The following is a 27847-nucleotide window of genomic DNA, read 5'->3' as shown; positions in this document are numbered from 1 at the left end:
AACTGAGGCACGAAGGCGTGAGGCAGCAAGGGAGCGTGGTGCTGATGCTGGCAGGGTTTGTTCCTCCCACCCAGGTTTTGCTGCCACTGCAAGGCGTGCCGAAAACTGCAGGAAAGCAGGAGCCACAAAAGCAGGTAATTAGAGAACTCTCCATCATGGATGCTAACGCAACACGCACCAGAAAGTGTTACGGAAGGAGAAAACTTTTTAATAAAGTCTGCAAGTATATATTCCTCCTTTATCAACCTCAAGATTTATTGACCGGAGAAGCCATATTGACTGAATAAATCTTGATAATGACCCCAGCAGAAGTCAATACCTGCTTATTATCTCCCAAGTTGGGGAATTACATCTTTCTATAATAGGAGCAGGAGGGTACAAAATGTTCTGAGAAACTTCCCGGAGCCTTTCTGGGGAAATGGATGCCCTCGACGTGCCTGTTACCATCCCAGAGGGAGCCTTCCCGGCCGTCAGCACCCGCGCTGCACCACTGATTGCTCTGCACCTCGAGGAAAGCTGTGTTTGAACCCTAAATTAATTTAAATCCGAGTAAGGCTCGGCCCCAGGGTGCTTCAGGTCCCCATTGTGGATAACGGCCCTGCAGTTTCCCTTTGTCGGGTTGGAGCTGCAATTCCCAGGGAAATTCCCTGAAATTCAGGACCAGGGACTTGGCCATACAGCAACATAACTCTGATGCCCACGGATATGGGGCTGCCCCCAGGATCCCACAACCTCTGCTTTCCCCTGGGCGGCAAAAGCAGGAGGGAAAGAGGGAGAAATTGAGGGGCACTGCCAGCCCCAGAGCCACAATCTCACCGCCGAGCCAAGCCAGGACTTGTGCATTCAGAGATGGCGTTTCGTTTGCCAACCGGTAACCTGACGTTCAGCGGAGAAAACAGCAGCTCTGGGACCGGAGCACGCAATTATGCCTGCATTTTTATGTGGAGTCTCTGCAGACAGCAAGAAAAATTAACTGGAGGGAGCCGCTACTGTGCCAACATATGGAGGGAGATGAATAGCTAGTTCTCCATGCTCCGCTGAGGTTATCTAGTTAAGCAAGTACCTCCTAAAGGACTCGCAGGCTGGGAGTGTGCTGTTTGCTTAATCTGGTCATAAATAATAATTCGGATCGCCAAGCGTTTTAGCATTCAGCTCCACCTGCACGCAACCGCCCTGCTGTGCCGCGCCAGGCTCGGGGAGCCCTGCCACCCCGCGCCGCTCGCCCCAGTCGGTGCCCAGTGCTCCCAGTTTAGCCCCACAGCCACCAGACCAGGTGACCAGTAAGGCTGTGACCCTTCTCTGCAATCCCACGGGAACAAATGATATTTTCATCCCTGTCCCCCATTCGCCTCGTGGTCACAATCTCTCCCACCCCCCCCCCCCCCAAGGCCACAGAGACAATCCACTAAACTGGATCAGGAGGCCAGCGCACATATCTCTAATGGGCTGCGGCACGCACACAATTAATTAATGGATTTATTAATTAGGGAAGAAGTCACTCTTCGGGCTGGAATCGGGGTCACCGGTTTCTAAAGCGAGAGCCGCAGAGCTAAAGATAAACTCTCATTTTCTGCAGTTCTCTGCTCGTCTGGCAGCGTCTCAATTATTCAGCCACAAGGTAAAAAAAAAAAGAAAAGAAAAGAAAAAAAAATACACAACACGTTACACCTCAGGAACTTGAACTTTCTGCTCGTGGCAAGGCCAAGGGCCAGCAGCAGGTGGGAGCAGTGTGAGGCCACCAAGGTTTCAGAGGAGCAGGCAGGAGCATCAGCTGCCCACGGGTGGCTGCAATGTCCCTGCGCGGTGCCACACCACAGGGACAGGCACTGCTGGTTACTGCACACCTTGAACTACAAGGAAACAGGGCTTCTGGGCGAAGGAAAGAAATGTCCCTGCCAAAAGACAGGCTGTAGGGCGCAGCAGTGACAGCAGACAGCAGAGAAACCCCATGGGAAAGCACCAGGAGGGCTTCCAGGGGAGCGCATGGCTATCGGGCACCAGGGAACCCAGGCACAAGACGGACGCCTGCAGAGAACCAGGCTTTGTTATTTCCACTGCTGCTAAATTTGCATTAATTCTCCAAACACCGTCATTCTCCAGCCCACGTCCCACCTGCCTGGCGCACGGGGAGAAGCTGGAGCCACCGGGAAGCCCCAAACGTCTCAACCACCCAGCAGCGCCCCGAGCCAGCCCCGCACGGGCACAGGATTTGCTCACCCACCCTGAGATCTCCGCGTGGGAAGGAACACCGATGCTCACGAGGGGTGGGAAGCATCATCCCTTTTCCCACCGAGGAGCTTCCCATCCCTTGACAACACAGCTCAGCACCCTACAGACCCACCACAACCACAGCGTGGTGGGGAAGAGACACAGCGGGGGCTTCCCCAGCCCCCAGCACCATCCCCGAGCTCATTTTGGGCTCTCCATGCCCTAGCTCCCCCCTTTGCCCTTTGGGCACGGTGCCCCCTGGCACCTGCCCACCCTTCAACACCCACGCCTTGCTCTCCTTGCTGCAGAGGACACCTCTGCCAAGCGGGGTGAGCACGGATTTGCCTCCATGCCACAAGGAACTGGTGCCCATTGCTGGGTCAGATCCACCAGCACCCATGTGCCATACCCCAGGTGAATTTTGACTCGGGCCTCCGACGGGCTAGGAGCACAAACAGAAACCGTTTTGGCAGCACAGAGAGCCTGGGGCTGCTAGCAGGGCTCTGGAGAGGCTGGAGGAACCCAGGAGATCCCACAGCTCCCTCCTTTATAGCCCCAAAACCACGCAGGACTGGGGGGGGGGGGGGCGAGGAAGTGAAGCTCCCCTGCTCGGAGCCCAAAGCAGCGCCGCCAAGTTTATCAGTCCAAGCTTCAGGAATTAAGCTTCAGCCAAGAGGACTGATAGCTTATTTACTGCTGTCATCTATATAAAGAAGAATTTTGACACATTGTTAAATGATAGCACATTTAGATAAGTCAAGCTGTCATATCATTTAATGGATGTCTAAACTCCCTCTGTAGCTGATATGTAAAATTTATGCACTTCAGAATATCATAAGGTTATAATATTTTAATCACATCCACATCTTTTTTTTTCTTCTTTTTTTTTTTTTTTTTTCCCTTTCCTCCCCCTAAACTTGGAGAAGACGCCAGCCACCGCAGCGCGCGCGCGGCGAGGCTGCCGGCGCGCCGCGATCCGGCAGGGGCAGCGCCGAAGTTTTCTGCCCAAAGTCCCCGCCAAGTCTGCTCCTCCACGCGGGCACGCAGCGAGCGGGTGCATTGCAGGGAATAAAGCGAGCAGCGTTTCCTTTGACGAAGCCAACGCCGGAGCCATGTAGCCAGAGCTAATCTGCATAATGAGATGTGGAGACATTTATAAAAGATGGCTATAATAGGTCTCTCTCCCCTCACTTGCCGTTGTATTTATTATCCCAAATCAGCAGCTCGCAACTCTTCCCTTTTTTTTTTTTTTTTTTTTTTTGCTGTTTTACCACGGAGTGGGTTAGATTAGCATCCGGAATGCGGCGTGCGTAATCCGTACGGCGCTAAACCGAACATAATAAAACAAGAGCAAATTAAAGCACGGGAAAAAAAATCAAGGTATGGAGCCCGTTATGACTATTACACACAAGAAAGCTGTAAAAAAATACTGCATTAGTAATGTACACAATAAAACAATCTCATAACCCAGTGAAATATGTCTGGTATTATCTTTGATAGAATTTTATCTCTTCTCATTTCCGAGACTATTTGCTGTAAAAAGGCTCGATGCCGTTTCGATCAAAGTGCTACCGAGGAGCACATTATCTACATGTTTTACATATGCCCACCATTCATCAGGGCTGCTCAAACTCTGCCATTCCCAGCAAGCCCTAGGCCAGCAGAGCCGCTTAGACACATGCATTAAAGAGAAAGAAAAAAGGAGAAAGGAGAAAAAAAAAAAAAAAGAAAAGCTCTCAGAAGAAGAATAAATGGATTGTTTCCCTTCTTTTTTTTTTTTTTTTCTTTTTAAATAGAGGGCATCAGGCCAAGCTGGCACAAGGTCACCTTTCCCACCGGGAGCCCGGGGAGGTGGCAGCACCGCTGCCTGGACACAGGTCCCCCACCAGCACCGCTGCCGTCCCCGCTCAGCGCCCACCTCCCCGCCACTCAAAGTTGCCCCCCACCGCCCGCCCCGCTCCGCTGACCCCATGGCAAAGTGGCTGCCGATATTTGCCTTAAATCCCAGGTTCTGCACCCAAAAACTCAGCGGCGTGATGCACCGAGGGATGCTTTTGTAGCCGGGGCGCTCGCAGCCCTAACCCCTTTCCCACCACAATGCCATAAGCCAGCAGCGGTGGCGAGCCGGCTCTCCGTGCTACCTGCATTACTTTTAGGGTCGGCTATCGCAGACGCAGCCCGGAAAGCCGCTTAAAAACCAAAACGCATTAAAATGCCCCAACTGCCGATACGCCACCGGAGCCTTTAAACCGCCTTGAGGTTTGTTTACTCCCCCCCCTCGCGTTTTTAAACTCCGGGCCACCCTGCGGGGCCAAAAACCCCTTTGAACACCCGTGTAAACCAACCTTTGGGGTTGGGTTTCGCCCCCTTTTCGGCTGCACCTCTGTTCAAGCAGCAGCTATTGTGTTAATTGCCGGGGCTCCTCGCCACCCAGGTAGGTGCCCGTGGCAAGCGGCCGGTTGGGGAGCAACCCCTCGTCCCTCCCCGGTTTCCCCGTCCCTCCCTCCCGTTAACAAAGGGACTTACCGTGAATTTCCCGGCCCTCCGGCAGCCTACAGCTGGATACCAGCAACCGTGACCTGCACGGAACCACAAAGGAGCTCTCCGGCGGCGCCCAGATAGCTGCATCCATCCCGGGGCCGCCTCGCCCGGCGATCACATCGCACCCCAGCCCCGTACCTCGGAGCCCCGACACCGCTCCCGACAAACCGGGACACTGAGGGGGGTGGGGGGGGGGATAAAAAAAAAGCCCCCGGGGAGCAGCCCGATTGCTCACGCTGCCTCCTCCAGCCCCCAATAACAATAGGAGAGCAGGGGGGGGGGCTCCGGCCGGCCCCGGGCACGTCTCCACCTCCTCTCTTCCTCCTCCTCCTCCTCCTCCTCCTCCTCCTCCTCCTCTTTCCCCTGTGCTACGATCGCGAACCGAGCCCCCCCCTCCCCTCCCCAAATCTCCGGGCCCCCCCCTCCTCGTTCCCTGCCCGGTCGCTTCCACCGGGCGGCACCTGCGGCTCCGGGGTCGAGGTTTTTTTTTTTTTGGGGGGGGGGGGGGGCAAAACTTGGCAGCGGGGCTGCCTGGAAGGGTTTTATTTTATTTTTTTGGGGGGTGTCCGTCTGTCTGTCCGTCTGTCTGCCTGTCCCCAAAGTTCAGCCGCCGCCCTCCCAACTTGCCGCCCGCCGGGGCGGGGCACGGAGCCGCCGCCCCCCCAAAACCCCCTCCCCGTATTTCTCTCCCTTCCCGACCCGGTGCCGGCTCTGTCACCTTGGGGCGGGGGCCGGGTGGCTCCATGCCACCCGCTGCTGCTTCTGCTTCTGCTTCTCCTCCTCCTCCTCCGTGCTCCCGGCGGCACCGAAACAAAGAGCGGAGGAGCCGGCGGAGAAGGAGCCGGAGCCGGTGGAGGTGGAGGCGGCGGCGGCGGCGGGGGATCAATTCCTGATACCTATCGATGGGGAAGGGCGGGCGGAGGGAGGGGACGGCGGAGCAGCGGGGGGAGGGCTGGGGGAGGCCGCCCGCCCCTTCTCCCCGCCGCACGCCGGGGCTGAGGCGCTCGGGGGCCGCCGCCGCCACCAACCTGCAGCCGGCGGACAGCGAAGCGGCCCCGGCACCCGGCTCCCACCTCGGCGGCCATCTTGGGGCACGGAAGCCGGGGAGACGCCGAGCCCGGCCCGGCCCGGCCCCGAGCCCGCCCGCCCAGCCGGCATCGCCTCCACACGGCTCCGTTCCTCACGGGGGGGTGGGAGCCGCAGGGCCCCTTGAGGAAAGTTGGGAGGTGGCGGTCCCGAGCTGGCCCCCCCGGGGGGTGTTTGTGTGTGGGGGGGATCTTTACCCGCCCTCAAGGCTCCCCTCAAGGCGCCGTGAGGGTTTGGTGCTGGAAAGGGGGGGTGAATTTGGGTGTGAATCCCGCTGTGGGCACACCGAACGCACCAGGAGCTTCGTGTGGATCACACCGGGTTTCACGTTTTGTTTTCCTCACACCCAGGGGTGAAATGGGGCCGGGGCGGTGCTGGGCGTCGCGGCGCTGCTGGCTGAGATTTGGGGAGCAGAAGGGATGCTCCGTCCCTGGCCAGGCAATAAATTCCTGCTGAGGAGCTGGCAGCGAGAGCCTGAGCACCTAAAAGAGCTCAGGAGATGCTGTAGGGCCAGACCACATCCCACGCTGTGCCCCACAGGCTTGCCCTACAGGCATGGCTCAGGTCCAGTCCCTCTTTTCTCGCTCCTTTTTTTTTCCCTCCTGAGCCAGGAGTGGGGTCCGAGAGGAGAAGACGTGACCTTGGCACCGTCCTGCAGCGTAAAAGCGGCGAGGAAAGGATCTGGTCCTTCTCCTCTCTCGTGCTCGGAGCCGCCTGCAATCCCACGATCGCAAAACACCCCGGGGCAGAGGAGCGAGTGAGGAGAAAATCAAAGTGCAAAAAAAAAAATAATAAAAACGATTTGCAGGAGCCGAGACAGTTGGTGTTAAGGAGAGCCTGGCTGCACTGCTGGCCCCTCACCAGGGCTGCCACCAGCCCCTGGTGCTGGGCCGCGAGAGGACCAGCGAGCTCTTGTCCACGAGGGCAAACTCCACACTGAACCCATGACCCCGATGGCACCAACACCACAACAGAGGCACCCAGGGCCTCTCACAGGTTTTGGTTACCCACTACAGGACACCAGCAGAGACGGGTGCTGGGCGAGGGGACCCTCCCCTGTGCCCGCAGAGCTGATCCGTGCCCACCGCGCTCCCTCTGAGGGCACGGAGGAGCCCGCTCATCCATCAGGAGTAAAAACCAGCGCGGCGTCTTCGGCGAGCAAACTCAATTGTGGGCTTCAAAGGAATGTTTCTGTTCAGCCAAATCATTCATAACTCACTCCTCGAAGAGGAGAGGGGCTGCGCCCCGAGGCCAGCAGCGTGTCCCCAGCCACCTCGGGCACCCCGGGGACAGCGAGGGGACCCGGCCCTGCCGCCCCCCTGCCTCTCCTGGCCCCCCCGGCCCGGGCAGCGCCGCGGGGCGCAGGTTAATAAATCAGTTTGTCTCCAGAACGGCTCGCTTTGTGCGCCTGACAATAGCCCGTTGTAAATGGCAGCCCCTCGCCTCCTCTTCTGAAAGGCTTTTAATTAAAATATGGCAGGAGATTTTCTGCGTACTTAAAAACAATAATAATAAAAAAATAAAAAAAAAATGTTGGATTTCAGCACGCTCCCATTTCAGGCGTTAATTTATTCTCGCCTTCCTGTCGTTTGTGATCCCCCCGATAAGTCCTTTGTGCGGCGATCCGGCCCCATCAGGCGACGGGGGCAGCGAGTGCTTCATCCCCAGGGCGGGCAGGGGGACGCAGGGACCCGCACCGAGCCAAACCAGTGCTTCCAGTGCCCCCAGTGCCACGTCAAATGATTTAAGCTGTTGCTTGATGGCGTGGCAGCCCGCTGCTGGAGGTGATTCCCCCTGCTTCGTGGCCAGCTGCCCTCTCCCCGCAGCCTGCCCCTCTCCTTCTTACCCCCTTTCTTCCCTACCTCTCCCCTTACTCCCCTCCCTGCCCTTCCCCTTACCACTCTCCTCCTCATCCTCTCCCTGCCCCTCTCCCTCTCCCTGCCCCTCTCCCTTCCTCCTTACCTTCTCGCTGTCCCTCTCCTCCTCATCCTCTCCCTGCCCCTCTCCCTTCCTCCCCCCTGTCCCTGCCCCTCTCCTTTCCTCCTCACCCTCTCCCTGCCCCTCTCCTTTTCTACCTCTCCCCATCCCTCTCCCTTCCTCCTCCCCCTCTCCATATCCCTCTTCCTTCCTCCCCCTCTCCCTGCCCCTCTCCTCTCCCTCTCCCCATCCCTCTCCCTCCCTCCCTCCCCCGTCCCTGCCCTCTCCCCGTCCCCTCCCCTCCCTCTCCGCGCAGCCCCCTCCCCGCTCCCGTTACACCGGCGACACCTGGCGGCCACCGCGCCCCGCAGCGCGGACAGGGACCGGGACACGGGGAGGGGGACAAGGGGGGGACACACGGGGGGGGAGGACACACAGGGGACAGCGGGGGGGACACGGCTGCCCAGATTGGGGGTGAGAAGCGACACAGGTAAAGGGTGAGGCTGTGACACCGCTGGGGACACGGGGGGCACGGGGATGGGGACATGGGGGGGACACCAGGGACATGGGGGGGACACCAGGGACACGGGGGTGGCACTGTGTGGCATGCACTGAGCTGTGCCCGGCCTCAGCCCTCGGTGTCACCGGAGCTCCCATGCCCGGACCCCTCCGCCGCAGCGGGGCCGGCCGCCTTTCAGCCAAGTCTCCTTATTTCCAGGCGCGTTCCCGCTACAATTAGCACATGCTCTTTAATTAATTTCCCTCTTTTATTGCTTCGCCTGAAATTATCTCGACCGTGGCGCCATTCGGCGTGTGCGCGGCGTGTGGTGCTGCTATTTATGGCTTTCCCCTGCCTGTGCCACGGCTTTTGGGGCCGGGGCTGCTGCCTCCTCTTGGGGCCGTATCCTGCTCTCGGAGCGGGGCACATCCCCAGGGGGGACCCGCAGCGGCGTCCGCCCTTGGCCCCCTCACCTTTGGCTGCTTGGCCCTGCTCCAAAACACGCAGGGAGGTGGCCAAGGGCATGGGGACACTTTGAGGCACACCAACTTGGCTCTGTCACCAGCCAGAACCGGGACACGCAGCCCATTCTCCCCGTCCCCTTTGGTGGCCAGCACCAGGCAAGCGGTGGCCACCACCGTGCTGCAGCACTGGGCTGCACAAAACCCCATCTTTCTACCTTTAATAAGCTCTCCGCCTTTAAAAACAATCATTACCAATAAACAAATATGCCGGGCGGTGTATATAAGCATCAAATTAAGTAGCTACAAGCATTCGTTATATTTGATATAGCCTTGTTAACTGGAAAATCCTGGGTTTGGAATATGTATTGATTTCGGCGAGCATATATTATTTTACTGTAAGTACCAACAGCCATTGTAGTTAATATACAACAGTTTAATTTAAAATGCATTAGTTTAATAAAAATGCATAAAATAGAAGAGAATTGCATTAGCTCCAATGAAAAATTCAATTTCATAAATATTATCCAGTGTTAAAATGCATTGATTTCCCAGGAAAACGTATTGGTCAGAGGTAATTTACATTGGTTTGAATGGGAATGTACCGGTGTGTATACATATGTATTAGGTTAGTCAAATCTATCCGATGGCAGGAACAAAACAGCGCTTGGAGCAAAAGATAGCCACAAGGGAACCGAGATGGCAGGGCTTGGGCTGGCTCCGGGGTGCCCTCACCCTTTGGGCACCCCCAAATTGGCTCCCCCGGTGTCGGGGGCTCCCCGTTATCGGCTGCGGGCAGGACTTGGCCGGGGCGCAGGCACCCATCTCGCTCAGGAGGAGCTCGCACCGTGCGAGGAGCAGGGGTTAATCAAATCCTTTTGACTCCATTTTTTATCGAGCTCAAGAGGGGCCGTCCTATTAATTAGCAAGGCTTTTTCATGTCAAACACAGGCTCCTTTGCAGATAAGCAGGGACGATGCTTGATTTTGCCATGGCACAGATAGGTGCATTATTCCCCGACACCCATTCGCAGGCTGCAACCACTTTCCCGTGGCTCTTTTGTTCACTACACAGCTCCGTATGTATAAATGCATGTACATATATATTTAAAAGACTCATTTTTTTCATGGTAAATCCCCCAATACCCACAGCAGGGGAAGGAACAGAGGTGCCCGGAGCCGGCTCCATCCCCAGGCAGGACCCTGCTCCCTGCTGGAGGGGCAGGATGAGGCCCGTGCAGCGCAGAGGAGGACGCTTGGCAGCGAGAAGTGAGCAGCGGAGCAGATGCACCGTCTTACAAATCACGGCAGAAGCATGCCCAGCCATCTGCACCCCGTCCCCAGCCAGGGTTTTTGTGCTGTGCTCAGCCCCCGTGCCTGCAGCGTCCCTTCGAAGCCCCCTGCCACCCTTTGGTACCCCCCCCCAGCATGTCCCTTATCTGTCCCAATCAGGTCTGGCCTCTTCCAGGCTGGGCAGGCACAAAAGGTGCTTCCCACACACACCCCAAATATATTTTGGGATCTCTCCACGGCTCTGGGGCTGACCAGGGATGCCCCAGCAGGGATGCAGAGCAGGGGACAGGCAGCACCCAAGCGGTGCTGGAGGCTCCGCAGGCAAGCGGTCCCGTTACACCACTGCGCATCACTTCCCTGATGCTTATGGATTTTTCCTTAATGCCACAAATTAAGGTAATTGGGCTCGGCTGGCCGATGGATTCAGCTCAAGTTGGCAGGGGAGGGATCGCCCATGCCGGGATTGATCCCACTCATCCCAGCTGTGCCTGCATGCCCTGGGATGCTCCTCACCCAGCTCTGCCCCTCTCCACTCTCTCCTCTGCCTTTTGGTTCAGACAGACCCCAAAAACCCGCCCTGAAATCCATCTCAGCCTCAGCTGAAGCCTCATCCAGCCCAGATGATTGCTGCTGGAGCGGATCGGAAGGGTGAGTGCCAGGGATCAGCGGTGGCATTCACACCCTCTGGGGAACAAGGGCAGTGTCTGGGCAGAGCCTGCAGCTCTGGGATCCTCTTTCAGAGTCCCTTTTGTTCCCAGCCGTGTCCCAGCCCTCCCACGAGCCTCAGCATGCCTAAAAATACCGAAGGCAAAACATCCCTGCCACCCGGCAAGGCCCCGAGCTGCCAGCGGCTGGGATGGGGAAAGTTAATGGGTTGTGGGATCGGGGCTGAGCAAGTGTTTGGCTTCAGCAAGGGACAGGTGCCCTGGAGGGGGGACACAGCCAGGAGCCCTGCGCTCCTCCTGCCTGGCTCTGTGGGAGCTCAGCATCCTCCACCAGCCTCATCCTGACCCTTTTGGGATGGGCGCTGCGTCTCGGCTGGCAGGGTGTCAGGGTGATAGGGTCACAGGGTGATAGGGTGGCAGGGTGACAAGGTGGCAGGGTGGCAGGGATGGCCCCCTCCAGATGGAGACATTGGGTGGCCGGGCAGCTGTTCTTGCTGCTTTTGGGCATCACAAATGATCGGGCCCCGTTGTTCCTTCTTTAGCTGCCAAGCAGGGTCAGGTTTTGCCATGCAGATGCATTAACGAGGCACGAAACCCCCAATTTTGGCAGAAATATCCCCATCCCCTGGGCATGGGGGGCTGTAGCCAAGGTGGTCCTTCCATTGTGAGCAGCAAGGGGACCTCAGCAGCTTTCCACCCCAAAACAAATGTCCCTCGGAGGGAAGACACACCAACAGGGCACGGGAGCACAGCGCTGAGCCTCGTTCCCTGGGCTAAATCCCCCAAAAGAGCCCAGCAGAGGGGAAAAGCAGAGCCCCTGCCCTCCCCGAGTGACAAACACAAGTGGGACCGGTCCCCGTGTGAGCTCCAGCGGGTCAGCATCCCAGGGTGGGAGCTGTGGGGCCTCCCGGCACCCCGCTAACCTTGAGAGCCTCCGTGTCTCGCATGTCACGCCAGGCAGTGACAACAACAAGCTGCTATTCCAGATTAGAGAAGGAGGCAGAGAGAAAAAGTCAGCGACAAGAGGGTTGGGGGCGGCTGGTTTACCTATTACAGCCAAAAGTGGGCAGGGGGCTATTTTTAGCCCGGAGCGAGCCGTATTTATTGTTTCGGCCCTGGGGGGAGAGGAGGGACTGCCTCTGAGGTTCCTCCTGCGGCACCGCCAGCACCCGAAGCGAAGCCATGGTGAGCAGGGGCAAAAACCGTGGTGTTGGCTCAGCACTGGGATGGCCCCAAGGGGCAGGGAGAGGTGGAGGCGGTGGGGATCCGAGGATCCTTTCTGCCCCGTCGAGGGGATGAGCATCGGCAGCATCCTGCGGGGATCAGCGGGGAGAGGAGAGGGACGAGGGGTGCTTCCCACGTCAGCTGCAGCCAGCAGAGTTTTCTCACTGGGGCGGGCTCCTTTGGGGTGCAGCCGACAGCTTTTCTCCTTCCCTTCCTCTAGGCAGCAAGGGGAAGGGCAGCTCTGCCCCCCGAATCCCTCCTGCTCTGTTCCCTCTTGGCAAAATCTCATTTGGGGAGGGGGAAAGCTGCAGGGGTGTGCGTGACCACAGGGAGGGGATGCTCGGCAGGCCAGCAGGGTCGGGCAGGGAGCGACTCTGTCCTCATCTCCTTAAAAGACCAGCCAAGCCATTTCTGGTTGTCTCAAACCCCTGCAAAGGAGGAGGTCGATTTTTTAATAAGCAAACGTGTTAATGAGTGCTTTCTTCTTAATGAAAGGCCCAGAGCAGTCAGGAGGCACCTAAAAATTACCGCATGCTCCTGAGCCCGCACCTGGGCAGATCCCAGCCAGTTCACCCACTGCTGCCTTTCCTGGGAAAGCGATTCCTCTTTGCTCTGACCTATTTGGCAAAACTCATCAGGAAAGCAAAGAGGGAGTTGTGCTTGAAGCAGGACTCTTACAGCTCTGCAGCATCTCAGGGCCCCCCAGCTCCTGAGCAATGCAGGGGGAAAACCACCGAGCACCCAGGGATTAAAGCCCGGAGCTACCGTGAAGGACTTGTGGCTAAGCACCGGGTAGTTTCAGGCTTTTATTCCACACCATAAAAAGGCAGCGAGTTCCTGAGACGTGCTTGAACCCCGCAGGCACCCAAGAAAGCCAAGAAGAGGATCGAGGGTGCTAATTCCAACGTCTTCTCCATGTTCGAGCAGGCCCAGATCCAGGAATTCAAAGAGGTAGGTGGATTTGGTGGCAGTGACCGAGGGGCCTCGATGCGATGTGACCTTCAGCTCCTTCCTGCGTGCTCTCAGCTCGGTGACAGCTGGTCCGCAACGAGAGCCATCACCCCAGGGGGCAGGGGACAGGATTGTTCCCTGGCTGGGTGATGACCCCCAGCCCTCCTCCTCTGCTCCCAGGCCTTCACCATCATGGACCAGAACCGGGACGGCTTCATCGACAAGGCAGATCTGAGAGACACGTTTGCTGCGCTCGGTGAGCCCCCTGTAGGAACATCCCCTCCCCAGAAGCTCCGATGGGAGACCTGAAAAGTGAGAAACCAGCCAGGAGCCCCCATTCAGCCCCCATTAACTGAGAGAACCTGGCCCTGGATGATCCCCAGCCAAATGTTCCCTTTGTTCCCCACTGCCAAGCAGCACCTGGGTGTTGCCAGCCGGCAGCACCCCTGGGTTTTTGGGTGTGAGGGCGATTTGCAGGACCTGTGGGGAATCCCAAAGATCACCCGAATCAGGTAAAGGGATGTGGGTTTTCAGTCCCCTTCATTCCCAACAATCAGAGCTGTCTGGGTACAGCTCCCTCTGGCCTGATCATGACAGCAGTGACAGGGTCAGCAGGGCCAGGAGGACCCATAGAAACAGTGGCTTTGACCAAAAACCTCTGATGAGGACCCAGACTGATCCGTGGGGCAGTGGGGCAGGGGAATGCCCCGCTTTTTCCCCCAGAAAAAGTCTCCCGTGGGTGTCCTTCACCAGCACCGCTCTCCCCTAGGGCGCCTGAATGTGAAAAACGAGGAGATCGACGAGATGATAAAGGAGGCGCCCGGCCCCATCAACTTCACCGTGTTCCTCACCATGTTCGGGGAGAAACTCAAGGGTGAGAGGGTGCCCAGGGAGCCGGGGGTGGGCTCACACTCAATGTCCTGTCCCACCTGGCACTCTCCGTGCCTCAGTTTCCCCGTCCATTTACAACGAGCATGCAGCTGTGATGTCCTTGTCCCCACAGAAAGAGGGGACAGGTCCTGCAGTGCCTGCAGCACCAAAGGTGGCACCAACGGCCCCTGCCTGGCTGCAGCCCCTATCATTTACACCAGCTGAGGCATGCAGCCTTCCCCCGGATCTCCTGGAGGCTCTGCGGCCCCAAGGGCCTCCTCCTGGAGCTCTATAAATACACCCAAAAGATTAGATAAGCGCCGGATGCCGGGGCGGAGGCGACGCAGCCTGCTTGGTGGGCACACCGTGACCACGCGTCTGTCTGCTCCTCGCCGTGTCAGGGGATCCTGACCAACACAAGAGGGCTGGAGGGATTTAGGGGGGCAGGATGTCAGCTTTCCAGCAGAGCCCCCCCAGTTCCCAAATCCCACAGTGTTTCCCAGGGGAAAGCAGGGATTTGGGAAGCAGGAGGCTCCACCTGGCTGCTTCTTCCACTGCTTCCAATGGTCACGGCCGTGTCACCCTCAGGTGCCGACCCGGAGGAGACGATCCTGAACGCATTCAAGGTGTTTGATCCGGAGGGCAAAGGGCTGAAATCCGCCTAGTGAGTGCAGGGTTGCTCAGGGGGGGATGGAGGGCTCACCCCAAAACATGCCCGCTGCTCACCTCAATCTCTCGTTTGCAGCATCAAAGAAATGCTGATGACGCAGGGCGAGAGGTTTTCCCAGGAAGAGGTATGTGTCCCTGCCACCCCTCCGCCAGCCCCACACACCAAAAAATCCCTGCCTGTGCCCAGGGGGTTGAATTGAGCTGGGTTGGTGCTGGGTCTTCTTCCCTTTCCCTGCTGGGTCCCACTGCCCAATTCGGGATCTGCTCACACCTCAGTTTCCCGTGTGAGAGGTACACGGCTGAAGGGCAGGGCAGGCAAAGTCAAATTTCCATGAAATCCCATTAAAGCAAGCAATGACGTCCTTCCAGAAGCCACCTCTCACCCCACAGCAGGGCATGAGAGAGCTGGGGCTTCTTTGCCTCTCTCATTCCCTTGGTCAGCACAGCTGTGGGATGGAGACCGGCCCTGAAGCCACACTACAGCTTGTGCAAACCATCAGCCGCAGCCACAAACCCCTCTCGTGCCGCCTCTCCACCCTTTTTCTTGGCAGGTTGACCAGATGTTCGCTGCCTTCCCTCCAGACGTCTCTGGCAACCTCGATTACAAAAACCTCGTCCATGTCATTACACATGGAGAAGAGAAGGACTAAGCCGTGCTCATGGCCAGTGCTGGGGTCGGCTCTGCGGGATCACCTCTCTCCAGGTCACACCAGGGGTCCCTTCGCCCCTCTCCCTGGTCTTCTCCATGACGGAGATTTGCTCATTGTGGGGAAAAGAGCGCTGAACAGCACCCACAATAAAGTGCGTTTTGGGGTTTGCCTGGATGTATGGTGTGTCTGTGCGGTGTGACGGGGGTGTGGAGAGAGCTGGAAGGATGCTGTGCCCTCTCAGGAACACCCAGCAAGTGGGATCATCCCCCAAGTCCCCTGTACCCTCCCCAGGCTCCTCGGAGCGTGCATGGTGCAGGATAAGGAGCTGCTCTGAGCTCCCCTCTCCTCCCCATGCTCCTGGAATGTCTTGAGTTGGAAGGGACCCACAAGGATCATTGAATCCAACTCCTGGCTCCACACGGGACCACCCAAAAATCAGCCCATGTGTCTGAGAGCATTGTCCAAATACTTCTTGAACCTGGGGAGCCTGTCCCAGCACCCGACCACCCTCTTGCTGAAGAACCTTCTCCTAAGATCCACTCTGCCCCTGTCCCTCACAGCTTCACACCGTTCCCTCAGGTCCTATTGCTGGTCACCAGAGATGTCCCTCACCCTTCTAGGAGCCACACAGTGACCCAGAACCCCCCCATGACCGAACCATGTCGGGTTTTGCAGTGAGGAGAACCAGACCCAGCCTCTGCTCCCCCTCAGCACACGCTGCCCGCCCTGCCCTGATGCTGCCAGAGCAGTGGGCTGCAGGACAGCAGCTGCTCCCACCCCCAGCCGCGGGTGAAACGCTGCTGAAATATCACCCGCAGAGCTTTGGGAGCCCGCGGGAGGCATTGGGTTCCTTCCAGAGGGGAAGACAGACACTGCACAGGCACAGAGTTTGGGGACAAGACTCTTTATTTACTCCAGCACCACCGGGCTCTCACGCCTGGAGGTCGTTTCTCGCCCTCTTGCCCGTGCTGCTGGCACTGCCCCGCTTCCTCTCGCAGCTCTGGAGAACCAGCTCACGCAGCTGCGCATGGTCCAGCGGTGCCTCAACTGCCCGAGAAAATGGCCGCCACCCTCACGCACCGCCCCACGGCGCTTATATACCTGCCGGGGCGGGGCGGGCCGGCCTCGATTGGTCAGGCGGCAGAGGCGCCAGCTGGGATTGGCTGGGCCACCAGGAGGATGTTGTGGATTGGCTGACGGCACGGCCGTAGTCCCTCCTCCTCTGCCCCGCATACTCACAGGCGTCAGTGGCGTCGGCAGCGCCCTCCATGGTGGGGGGCTGTGGGCAGATGCGGGCTGGGTCCATGCCCTGCAGCAGCTCGGTGCCGCCCAGCAGTGGGTTGGTGAAGGTCTGGGATGTCAGCGAGCCGTCAGCCTCAAGATAGATCAGGATGGACTCCTTCAGCAGGAGCTCGTTGGTCTTCTTCTCCACAAGAGCTGGGAGGGAGTATAGGGAGATGAAGGAGAGCGCCAAGAAATGGGGTTCCCCCATCAAGATTTCCCTCAGGTGGTGTCGTCAGATCCCAAGGCTGGATCCCATACCCAGAGACTAGACAAGGGCTTGGGGACCCCTGGCTGCCTTTATGCAGCCAGGTTGGCTCCTGAATTGGCAGGGAATTTGACATCCCAAATTCACACTCAGCAGGGGACACGCACACGTGAGAGGTCGGGGGGGAAAAAACAGCTGAAAATTGAAAAAATTCAAGGAAAAGTGGACATACAAGGCACACACTGCATGGCGGGGCAGCCCCAACCCACCGAAAAACTGCATCAGGTTCAGGTCCGTGATCTGCCCGTTATCGCCAAGCTGCTCCTTGATCTTCGTGTCATCGCAGTCGATTTCTTTGAACAGGATCTCCATGGCAGATTTGAGTCGGCCCAGGACCTTGCTGCTCTCTTTGCATCTCTCTTCGTACTCGTTGGCTTTCTCGGTCGTGTGGCTTAGCTTGTCCTACCAGCAAAGGCTCTGCTAGGTGTCACAAGAGCCCCCTCCTCTCTCGCACCACCCCAGTATGGACACTGGAGACATCCCAGGAGGGGCTGTGGGATGCTCCATCACTGTAGGGGAAAGGCCCCGTGAAGGGGATCCCAAGCTCCCTATGCCACAGACGAGGCCCCAGGCTTTGAAAGACAAGGTCTGACAGGAGCCCTTTTCTTCCTATGCTTCTCCAGCCGTTTCCCAGAGCAGCATTGACAGGACCAGTCCCCCTAGGACATGTGCCAGGACAGCCTGCTGTCCTCGCAGGGGCAAAACCCAACCGTCCTACCTCCAGCTCCTTCAGGACATGAAGGCTGCTGCTCTCTGCAGTGTCCTGGTCGGTTGTGAAGAGCGTGATTTCGTCCTGTATAAACACAAGCACACGGAGAGGGTAGGGTTAGTGGCCAACTGCCCAACATACTGCACAACAGGGACTGGAGACCATCCTGTGCCCTGGGAGCAGGGACAACCCACAACAAGCAGAATTTCTTGTTCCAGCCAGCCCTGCACACAGCTGAGGCAGCTCTTGGCTCTCCTGGAGCTCTTTTCTTTTGCAATATTTTTGCTGGGTGCACGGTGGCAGCATTGAGACAGTTTTAGCTCGGAACAGGCAGGTTTCAGCCTGCTGGAGTTGTATTTTTGGCTGCCCTTTGCTTTCTCCTGAGCACACCCTTGTGAGCCAGGCCCTGGTGTGATGCTGGACAAGCAGAGGATGACAAAACCCACCCCAGCCCCAAGTGTTTTCCAAAGCAGCCATGAAGGGCCTCGGAGCAGGACTGGAACAGACCTGCAGGTCCTTGATCCTCTGCTGCAGCTTCTCCATCTCATTGTTCAGCTCGGTGGCGTAGCTGAAGTAGGCAAAGTTCTTCCCTTCCTTTTCAATGAACCCGTTCACCAGCTGGTCGATGTCCCCGTTCTCTGCCAGCTCCAGCAGCCGCTTGTAAGCCACCTCCCGGCTCTCGAAGCTCTCTCCTTGCCTCTTCTTTGCCTTCTGGGCTGCCTTCAAGGCTGAGGAGGAAACAGAGAAGCCGAGCCATGCATGACCCCACCGGCAGGGTTTTTGCCTATGAGTCTGGAGTGGTTTGGCAGCGAGCCTGGGACAAAGGGGGAGCAGTGCTGGAGGGGCAACGAGCTCTTCAAATTTCTAATTTCCCCAGGAAATTAAGCAGGGAGCTCACAGTCTGCAAAGGAATGGGGCAAACACAGCACGAACACCCTCTAGGAGGAAAAAAAAAGACCTAAAGCTGGGGAAACCAAGACACACAGTGCTCATATATCACTCTTCATCCTTTTTACCTCGTTTGGGGCTGGGAGCATTCCCCTGAACTTCCCTGCCCTGAGGATGGTGAAGAAGGAGGGGAGATGCCTTTGGGCTGCAGCGCTATGAGCTGCTGCAAGCAGCCCCCTTCCACCCTGCAGACCCCTGGTTTGTGGTTTCAGTCACAGGTGGCTTCTCTCCTGTGCTACCTTCTTTCTTTTTGGCCTCTTCCTCCAGTTCAGAGCGATCTGTGAACTTGGCAAGCACGAAGGTTTTCAGCTTGTTCTCCTGGTCGCGGATGCGCTCCCGCTCCTGCATCTCGATGTTGTACTGGACGGTGTCTTTGCTGTGCCTTTCGTTCATGGCTGAAATCCTCGCCAGAGCCTCCACCCTGCACGTGGAGAGCAGCAAGTTACACCGTGAACAGGTGGAAATCACCTGTAAAAGCAAGGGTATGAGGATTTGTATTCCTGACCCAACTTATTGCAGCCGGGTCACTCAGACCGCAGCTGATCGACCTCTGGTTCCCAAGCAGGGGCAGTGCCCCCATCCCAAAAAATGTCTGGGGTAGATGGAATAAACAACACCCTGGCAGTATGAATCTCCCTTCACAGAGACCCCTAGCCCTTAGACAGCTCCCAGTCCTAGAGAAGAGCAGCTGTAACCCGTCTCCTCCCTGACACCAGTCACAGAAATTGCCCTGGCCGCAGAGGGCTCGCGAGGCCGCGCACCGCTGCTCGTATGCCTGCGTGGACTGCTCCACGGCGGCGTCCATCCTGTTCTTCTGCTGGTCCAGATGCTTACGGAGCTTGGCGTAGAAGTTGTCCAGGACGGCTTTCTGGATCCGAAGGTTTTCGATCTCTTCTCGGAGCCTGTTATTGACAGTCAGGATGGTGTCAAAACGGACGGTGACCTGGGGAGAGGGAAGCAAAAAGGTTTGTGGCTGGCGCAGGGCTGGGTCTGTGCTGAAAGACCTTGACCAGGGCTAGGACAGACAGGGCACAAGAGATCTGAAGCAGGCCCTGCATTGTTCTCCTCCCAAGGATGATCTCAGCAGAGAGCTGGAGCTGGCATTGTCCAAGGCAAAGTGGCTCCGGGCAGCTCGGTTTTATCACTAAACAGGTGCAGACCTTTGGGCTTCTTGGCTGGGAACACGTGCTACATTTGGGTCACCGAGCTTGAAGGAGCCTTTGAGATATTCTGGGATTATTCAGGCCAGGGGAAGGAGCCGAGTCCTTCATATAGTTCATATGAACCAAATGCATCTGTACCATTACCCTTTGTCCTGATCAAGAAGCTTTTTGCACGCAGGCCCCAGCACAGCCCCGCACGTCGTGTCCAAAGCTTTGCAAAATGTTTGCTTACATTGTTCAGACGCATCTCCAGGGTCTGAATCTGGTTTTGCAGCCACTTGCTACTGTTTGCTTGCTTCACCTTCGTTGCTATCACGTTTTGCCTCACAATCTTTTTTTGCAGCTCCAGGATCTGCACACACACAGAGAAAATAAATCCATAATCTCCACCCCTGCATTCTGGATTCTTGTCAGGACGCTCAGCCAAAGAAAATACCCTCTGCTGACCTGAGCTACAGCAACCATGTCATTAATGAGCTCACAGTTATGGAAGCAGCTACAGTCCCAAAGGATCCCACTCTGCACATGCAGAAACACAGACTGTGACTAGGAACCACTTTCTTCTCATGTCACCAAGGAAATGAAGCTGCCTCCAGAGGGAAATTCAGCAGGTGCTGAACAAGGCACAGCAACACCCCTTGCAAGGTGGAAGAGGCAATGAGGAGAGATTTTTGGTAGTGGTTCCCTTGCTGGCCACGCAGCGATCTGTGCAGTCCTCCCTGGGAAGGAGCGGAGGAAAATGTTTGCCAGAACTGGAGAGCTGCCAGCAGAAATAAATCCCCACGGCGAACGAAGGAGCTGGAGAACAATGAAGCCGGGGGCAGGTGGGAGAGCTGTGACTCAGCCACAAAATCCTGAAGTCCTGAACTGAAAGCTAACCCCGTTGTGGAAAGCTCTGCAGCATCTCCAGCAGCTCTAAATCTGCTTCCCTGGCTTCTGCCACAGGGAACATGCTCAGGGCAGGGGGCTGCAGCAACCTGTCACTTCTGTAGCACTGTATTTTTCCCTTGCCCCTCACCCAGTGTTGACCAAACCAAAGCAGGCTGTGCTTCGGAGAAGCTGTAGGGCTTCCCAGATTTTGCTCAACCAGCCCTTCCATTCTTTTTTGCCTCTTTTTCAGGGTCAGAAGAAGTCAAGGGGAAAGCACAGGGGTGTTGTGTGACCATCCCAGGGGAGCTGCAGACACCGGAGGGACACCAAGGACAGGAGCTGGACCTCAGCCTCCCACCAGTGCTGCTGACTCGAATGGGAGCCTGGCTGTATCCACTCGTCCTGTCCTGTCTCCTTTGTGCAGGGGCAGCTTTATATTCCAGGGCCTAAATTAAATGCTTTGTACAGACTGGAGTAAATTCATTCCATGGCTCTGCTCTGCTGTATTGTGCTCGGCCAGGGAGCCATTCACTCTTACCTGGCTGTCCTGCTCAGCTAGCAGGGCTTTTCTGTCTCTGATCAGGCAGTCGTACTGATCCTTGGTCTGCAAGAGGCACTTGAGCTCCGTACGATTTCTGTTATCCTGCATCACGTTTCTCAGGGAGTTGATCTGGCTCAGTATTAGCGACATCCCTCTGTGTTCTTCCTTCAGCGACTCTATTTCTTTCCTGCAGAAAAAGGGTGACAAAAGGCATGAAGCACGTCCCTCCTGCAGTGCTGGGGCAGGTCCTCACCCCTCTCAGCCCAGCACCGGGGCCTCCCGGAGATCCCAGCATGAACCCCACGGAGCCCGGTGGGGTTGTGCTCACTCCTGGGCGTGTATTTGCTGCCTCATGTTGGCACCGAAACATTTCCTCTTCTCCGCTGAGATCCGAAACTGCTTCTGCAGTCTGCCAAACTCTGCCTCGACGCGACATTCCCTCTCCTTCACAGTGAAGTCCGAGAGCGTGTGCCTCAACCCGGACCCCCTCAGCTGTTACAGAAAAAGAAAAAATAAAAATAAAATAAAATAAAAAAATAAATCTTGGCCACTGCAGCTTGTCTGGACACAGATTAATGCCACCACACCTCCAGCAGTGTGGCACACCCCTGCTGTTTCCTCCTAATGTATTCGTTGCCACCCAGAGCCCTGAGCCAGGAGGGCTGTGTGAGTATTTCTGATCGTCTTCAGGGCTAAGTCCACTGTGCTTCAGTTTTTACCTTTGAGCTCTTCATTTTTCCCGTCTAACTCCACTGTTCACCCTGCAGATTCCTCGGCATGGGACGAGGGAGCCTTCCTGGGGACCAGCCTGGTTTCAAAGGGGGGAAATGAAATCTGGGGACAGGGACAGTTAGGGTTAGGGTCAGGGTCAGGGTTAGGGTTAGGGTGTTAGGGTTAGGGTTAGGGTTAGGGTTAGGGTTAGGGTTAGGGTTAGGGTTAGGGTCAGGGTTAGGGTTAGGGTGTTAGGGTTAGGGTTAGGGTTAGGGTTAGGGTTAGGGTTAGGGTTAGGGTTAGGGCTGCAGCAAAGGAGGGCACAAGGGCTGATCCTCCATCCCTCACCCCCCAGCTGTGGCAGACACCCATGGGTGCTCCCCTGTCCCCCCCGATGCTCCACCCGGAGCGGTCGCTGCTCACCGTGCCACAGGGCTCTGCGGTTCCTCTCCGGGGCTGAGGCAGCAGTTGGGGTTTTCCTGGGGAAAATCCCTCGCTCCCAGTGGGAAGGATGAGACCCAGCACGGAGTGGGGAGGGCCAGCAGCAGGTCCTGGGCCTCCTGGAACCGGTGCTGGCCTGGTTGCCGCGGCGGCATCGCCGTACCGGAGCATGGCTGGGGACCACACGGGGACCCCAGCAAGGTGGATGGTTTGGAAACCCTCCCTGAAAGCAGCCCTGAGGCATGTGCTCTGCTGTCTTCTTGATTATATGACCACAGCAGGCAGAAACTTTCCTTCACCTGTTCTGCTTCCCCCTGCAGCATTTGATTTTGTCCCATTACCTGGGACTTCGAAGCTTTTCGCTCGGACCAGAGAGCAGCACCTGGAGCCTGGCCATCCCCAGCAGTTCCCTGGGCTTTCCTCCTGATTTTCTTTTCCAGTTTTGCTTGGAGAGGCAGCAGCCGCCACCTCACCAAGGCAGAGGTACCCCCTGCCAAAAGAGCCCAACAGCTCCCACTGCCAACACACCTGGGGAAGGACCCCAGGGACACAGCCTTGGGGACAGCCCATGCAGGGGACAAATTCAGTATTCACGCCTGCTCCTCTCCCTTCCGTGCAGGGAAGCACACAGCCTGACTCACAAGAGCCATAAAAATCCCTTCCCTATAAGCTGGAGAGCGTGGTCAGCTCCTTCCCAGGGTGGTTGGGTTGCTTGGTGAGGCTCAGGTCCCCGGGCAGAAGCATGAGATGGCACCAGAGGCTGCAGCCAGGCATTTCTGCCCTTAATCCTGGAAAATTCGATAAGCTAATGAGCCAGCCACCAAGTTCTGGGCTAATTCACCAGCAGGTAGGCTCTGAGGATGCGTTTAACTGGAAATTATTTTTACAGAAGAGAGCAAAATGTGGCATTGGGTAACAAAAATCACTTCCAAGGGCAGAGCAGCCCTGGGAAGGCACCCGAGCCTGCGCAGCCACCCTGGGTCCAGGGAAAGCTCGTTGAGTTTTTTGTGCTGTTTCTACATGACAGACACCTCTGAAGGATGATAAGGACAACCTCTCGGGGATCAGATCCTCACTCACGTGGTCTCAGTGGCTTGGACCACGTAGTACTGCAGCTCCCTTCTCTCCAGCTGGCTTCCCTTCACCCTCAGCAGAGCCAAACCTCTGGTTCAGCACAAAGGCAGAGCTGCAGGGGTAGGCATTATTTTCCCAGAAACAACACCTCTGAGTGCCTCAAAAGCTGTCCTAGAGAGCCTGGTTTCCCTTGGCGTGGCCTTGTCCAGCCTCAAAACACAGCCCCAAAACATCATCCATCCTCGTGGTCCTTCTCGATGGACCACTTCTCAATTGTTTAGCCACGAGCGAGTCAGTAAATTAAACTACCGAGGAGGAATCTGATTTGGTAGAGTCTGTATCTGTCACACTGCTTGCAGAAGTGTTCTTTTTACTAAAGGGAACTGTTTTCACCCAAACAATGCTCGCTGTCAGACTCCTCTGAAGGAGCGTGACTTCGTTGTCTGGCCGGACCTCCAGGCTGTGGCTGAGAAGAATGATAATTAGAGCAGGACGAGATCAGCTGTAGCTTCTGAACTCAACGAACCTCTGTCTTCTGGAAAAAGCCAAAGAAAAGTAACTTTTGGAGCAATTTTCCTTTTAACCCACCTTCCCTGACTTAATAGTTGCATTTAGCATTAACTGACGTGGAGAAATTATTCCTTCAGCTGCAGATTTGGTGTCTAATTAAGCCTGCTGGAGCTGTTTCTGGGGCCGTATTCTCACCTGTGCAGCCAGCGTGAATCCTTCCTGATTTCGGTGATATTTACACAGATTTCCCCGTTTCACACGGTCCGGGGAAATGGGGGCTGTGGGGGCTGCCAGGCTGGGTTGGTTCTGGTCTGAGCCCACCTGCCTGCGGGCGGCCCTACAAGGCCAGGGAAAATCTCTGGGGTGAGCTGCAGGATCAGGCCCGCATTTTCATGCAAATGTAATATATTCGTGTTACTTAATCCCTATTTATAACAAATCCAGAACTTAATTCTACTTAACCCATCTTCGGTGTTTGACACATGAGATCTGTGAGTCAGAGGGTTATATATGGAACTGTCAAAACTTTCTTATCCCCCCCCCAAAAAAAAAAAAAAGCCTGTATTAAATCATAAACTCCCAGCAGCAGCACTGGGAGGACCAGGAGGATGCTGGCATTGCTAAAGCAGCACGGGATCTCGGCCAGAAGCCCCATGACAAAACCAGGCTGAAAAAGTCCCGAATTCATTCACACAAGGTGAATCCTGCCCAAATGTCACGTAGGTAGCAGGACGGGAGGGAGAGGTCCCTGCGCGGGCACACGGCCCCAGGTTTGGAGAGGAATTGGTGTGAAGTGAGGGGAGAGGAGGCTGCACAGCTGGCATCCCTCTCCGCTCGGAGGAAACGGTCACCAGCATTTCCTGCAGATGGGCTTCTTCCGAAGTGCTGACACCAGGCGAAACGCGGCTTCCAGCAGCGAGCCGACTCCCTCGTGACATTCCTCCGTGCTCTTATAGGGTGATTTTAGGAGCGATTTCCCCGAGACTTGACTTTGGAAAAGCAAAGCTCTCTCCCCCCCGCAGGCTCAGCCCCTCCACGAAGCCTAACAGCAGGGATTTGCTTTCGGCGGCCGTGCTGAATTACAGATGTCTCCGGCTGCAGGGGCTGCCAAGCCAAATTGCTGCGCAGGGGCTGCTGCCGCAGGTGGGCAAACACGGAATAAAAACAGCAGTGGACACGCTGCCTGAGCCACCTCTGAAAGCCATGAAAGCCCTCTGAAAATTTCACTGCCCTTGGGTCAAACCGGCAGCACAGCAAGCGCTCACACGCTGCAGGAAATTTTAGCTGCAGCAATGGGAGAGGAGAGGCATCAGGGGGCCAAGCACAGGGCGGTTTGCAGAAGCTGCTGTCGCTTGGGATCCTGCCTGCCCAGGCCCCAGGCTCTCTGCAGGGATTTTTTTTTTTGCTGTGATGTAGGCAAAGCTGTACCAAGCAAGGTTCTCAGCAGGGCTGCTGATCCCTTAACTGCTTTGGAGGGCCACAGCTGTTTTTGCAGCACAAAACCCGAGCAGGAGGCAGTGCTGCTCGGGGGTGGGATGCTCACTGCAAGAGCTCGGAAATGCCGGTGGGACATTCGGCTACGGCAAACCCTCAGCCTCATAAATTCCCCCCGTGACCTCGCAGGTCTCCCCAGAGAAGTCCATCAGCAGATTTGGAAATCCTCGATGCCAGAACCAGCTGGAGAGCACTAGGAAGATGGGCAGGACATCGCTGTGGGGTCAGAAAGGGAAGCCCCTTCCCTGCCCATCCTCGTGGCTCTGTGTCAGCTCAGGGCCGAGCCAGGCAGCCTGGGAGCAGGCAGCGGGTACAGCCTGGTTTAGAAGAGCTATTTCCAATTAATCACTGCTGATTACCATCCCGTGCAGTGCTCCGGATCAGGACTAAGAACACGTTATTAGTTGAGCGTGCTCTGGAAGTGGCTTAAGGCGACTGAGGAATGGCCTATATAAGATCACTCAGGGAAACTATTTTGAATTAACATTTAAAGGCAATTAATTAAACTGCTGCTTGGGTGTTCCGCACCATCTGCATTCGGTTTCTCTTATTTTATTGTATTGTATTTTCAAAATCAAATGACGACTGCTCCATTGCTGGGTAGGGTATGGGCATGGAAGGAAAGGATCTTGGGGGACCCCCAAACCCCAGGAAAAGCAGGACACCAGGGTGAACCTGCCTGGAGGAACCACAGCCCTGCTCCTGCCTGGCATGGTTTTTTTTTTTGGGACAGTCCCAGACCTTTTTGTCTCCCAGACCTCGGCTTTACGGGAGAGGTTTGAGCATCCCAGGGGGCACCGACTGCTTTCCTTCTGGCTCGGTGATGTTAAAGCCCGTGTAAATAGGTGGCAGCACGAGGCATTAGCATGGCCAAAAGGTGGCAAATGACAGCCATGGATTACCAGGGCAGCCCCTGCTCAAGCATGGCACGGTGGCTGCGTGGCAGGAGCAGAAAACCACGGCAAGAGCAGCAGCAGGTCAGTGCTGGGGCCAGGCAGGGCTCCTTCAGCACGAGCCTGGCTGGAGAGAAACCATCCCGGCAGAGCCTCCTGCAGCCTTCTGCTTTGATTTAGGACGTGTCTCCTAGTAATTACCCTGCCTCAGCCCTGCCATTTTTCTGAGGCGATATTTCAGAGCAGTGCACGCGGAGAATAGCCGCTTCCCCAGCCTGCCGCCGGCACCTCAGCCCTTCCCCGAAGGAGGAACAGATTGTTCTGAACAGTCTGGTCCATTTGCCATTTATACGAGCTGGCTGGGCTTGCTGTTTATTGCCGCTCACTCAGCAGCTGATCTTTTGCAAGACGGGAGCCGTCGGCTGCCTCCCCTCCTGCCAGCCCTTGCTCCGCGCCCCCTGTCGCAAGCCCAAGGCTTTTTGAGGGACATGGGCTGGTTTTGGGAACAGGCGGTTGTTACTTAAGAGCTGGTCTAAATTAAAGCTTTATTAAGCAAATCCCAAGGGGTCGGGCTGAATATTTCTCTTAGTGCAAGTCTGGAGTGGCTCCCAAGGAAATGCAGAGGTGATGCTAATGGAATTTGGGTTACGAGGAGCCCGGCTGGGTTCTGCTCTGTTAGCGCACATCGGTGGGGCTGGTTCAGAAGGAACCTGCACAGCTTGGAGTCGGGTTGGAAGACAGGGATGGTTTTTCATCCTGTTGCTGTCAGGTTGGAAGACAGAGCTGGTTTCTCACCCTGCTGCTGACAGTGACCTGCCCACGCCTGGGCTGGGTGTGTGGGACCCTCCAGCCCCGTGTGCACAGGGACACAGGGATGCAGGGACACAGGGACACAGGGACACAAGGACACATTCACCCCAAGCCTGCTCGGGTGGGAGGAGAGGAGCAGGAGGCAGCAGAGCTGCACCAGTTGCTTGGCAACTCCCCTGCAGATCCATCCTGCCAAAAAACCTTTTTTCCATCACCGATGCCCCATCCTTCAGCCGTCCTTCCAGCAGCTTCCTCGAGCCTTCAAAGTTCCTGGTTAAACCTGGCCTGAAAATCCTCCTCGCTCTGCTGGCACTGCCCAGCACCTGCAGTCTTTGAGGGAAAGCTCCACCGCCAGGCTTCTCCTTCTTCACGTCAGAGCTCCCACTTTCCAAAAAGCCTCAGTGCTCCACCAGTGGCCACAGAGCTCCATCAGTGGCCACATGGCTCCATCAGTGGCCACATGGCTCCATCAGGGGCTGAGAACGAGGGAGAAATGGCAACAGGACAAGTGCAGCCCTCAGAAATAGGGGTGTGCAGCATTTCACCGCCCCTCTCCCGACCCAAGAGGTGCTGATGCTGGCTCAGGACCTGCCCACACTGACGCTGGATTTGGGGCTGCTGCACCAGTGCTGGTGTGGAACTGGGGGACCAGGATTTGTTCCTGCTTCTGCTCAGCTTGCCTGTGTGCAGAGAGGAGGAAGAAAGAAGACAGATCCAGGTGGCCCCTGGCATTTCACAGCCCCAGGAGGCAGCACCCCCCTCGCAGAGCAGGACCACCGGGGTCTGTGCTGGGCAGGATGAGTCTCCCCCAGGAGATGCTCCTGGTTTTATCACCCATGAGCAGCAGGAGCCACGGTGGCAGCAGGTCCTGCAGGAGCCCAGGGTCACCGTCACCACCAGGGCAGGATGAGGCATCCAAAAATCTCATCACCCCCCCCACGCCTCGGCGTTAGCTGTCTCGTGTGGGAGCCGATCCTTCTGCTCGCAGCTAATGGAGGGGTGAGGTTCCTCGAGGAAAACAAAGCGGTCTCAGCCTGACAAAGCTTTGCTCTCCTGGATTTTTTTATTTTATTTTTTTTTTTCCAGTGGCTGGAATTTTCC

General features: G+C 56.6%; 3 protein-coding genes across 4 annotated transcripts in view; 1 reads left to right on the top strand and 2 right to left on the bottom strand.

Moving 5' to 3' along the window:
- CUX2 (cut like homeobox 2) overlaps positions 1 to 7323 on the bottom strand; it is a 58017-nt gene extending 50694 nt beyond the window's left edge. Inside the window, exons 1-2 of the mRNA XM_084491485.1 lie at positions 5468 to 7323; positions 4735 to 4924 (exon numbers count right to left, since the gene is read on the bottom strand). Of these exons, the coding sequence (XP_084347611.1) occupies positions 4735 to 4836 (102 nt within the window). The 5' untranslated portion in view covers positions 4837 to 4924; positions 5468 to 7323. The remainder of the gene's footprint in view (positions 1 to 4734; positions 4925 to 5467) is intronic.
- Positions 7324 to 11772: 4449 nt separating this feature from the next.
- Positions 11773 to 15207, top strand: MYL2 (myosin light chain 2). Its single transcript, XM_084491501.1, has 7 exons — positions 11773 to 11854; positions 12755 to 12844; positions 13025 to 13100; positions 13614 to 13718; positions 14303 to 14378; positions 14460 to 14508; positions 14935 to 15207. The coding sequence occupies exons 1-7, from the start codon at positions 11852 to 11854 to the stop codon at positions 15031 to 15033; spliced, it is 498 nt and encodes a 165-aa protein (XP_084347627.1). The 5' UTR covers positions 11773 to 11851; the 3' UTR covers positions 15034 to 15207.
- Positions 15208 to 15921: 714 nt separating this feature from the next.
- On the bottom strand, positions 15922 to 21393 carry CCDC63 (coiled-coil domain containing 63). 2 transcript variants are annotated; one of them, XM_084539250.1, is made up of 9 exons: positions 21142 to 21393; positions 20811 to 21000; positions 19635 to 19754; positions 19001 to 19182; positions 18479 to 18660; positions 17799 to 18019; positions 17301 to 17375; positions 16792 to 16984; positions 15922 to 16470 (listed from the first exon to the last, which is right to left on the bottom strand). In XM_084539250.1, the coding sequence occupies exons 1-9, from the start codon at positions 21165 to 21167 to the stop codon at positions 16127 to 16129; spliced, it is 1533 nt and encodes a 510-aa protein (XP_084395376.1). In that variant the 5' UTR covers positions 21168 to 21393; the 3' UTR covers positions 15922 to 16126. The 2 variants fall into 2 exon arrangements, with proteins under 2 accessions (XP_084395376.1, XP_084395377.1); XM_084539251.1 differs by lacking the exons at positions 20811 to 21000; positions 21142 to 21393 and adding an exon at positions 19850 to 19932.
- Positions 21394 to 27847: the final 6454 nt, after the last annotated feature.

This window comes from Aythya ferina, assembly GCF_964211825.1.
Source record: "Aythya ferina genome assembly, chromosome: 17".
Lineage (NCBI taxonomy): Eukaryota > Metazoa > Chordata > Aves > Anseriformes > Anatidae > Aythya > Aythya ferina.
The sequence above is the reverse complement of the archived record's forward strand: the minus strand, read 5'-3'. Positions and strand labels throughout refer to the sequence as shown.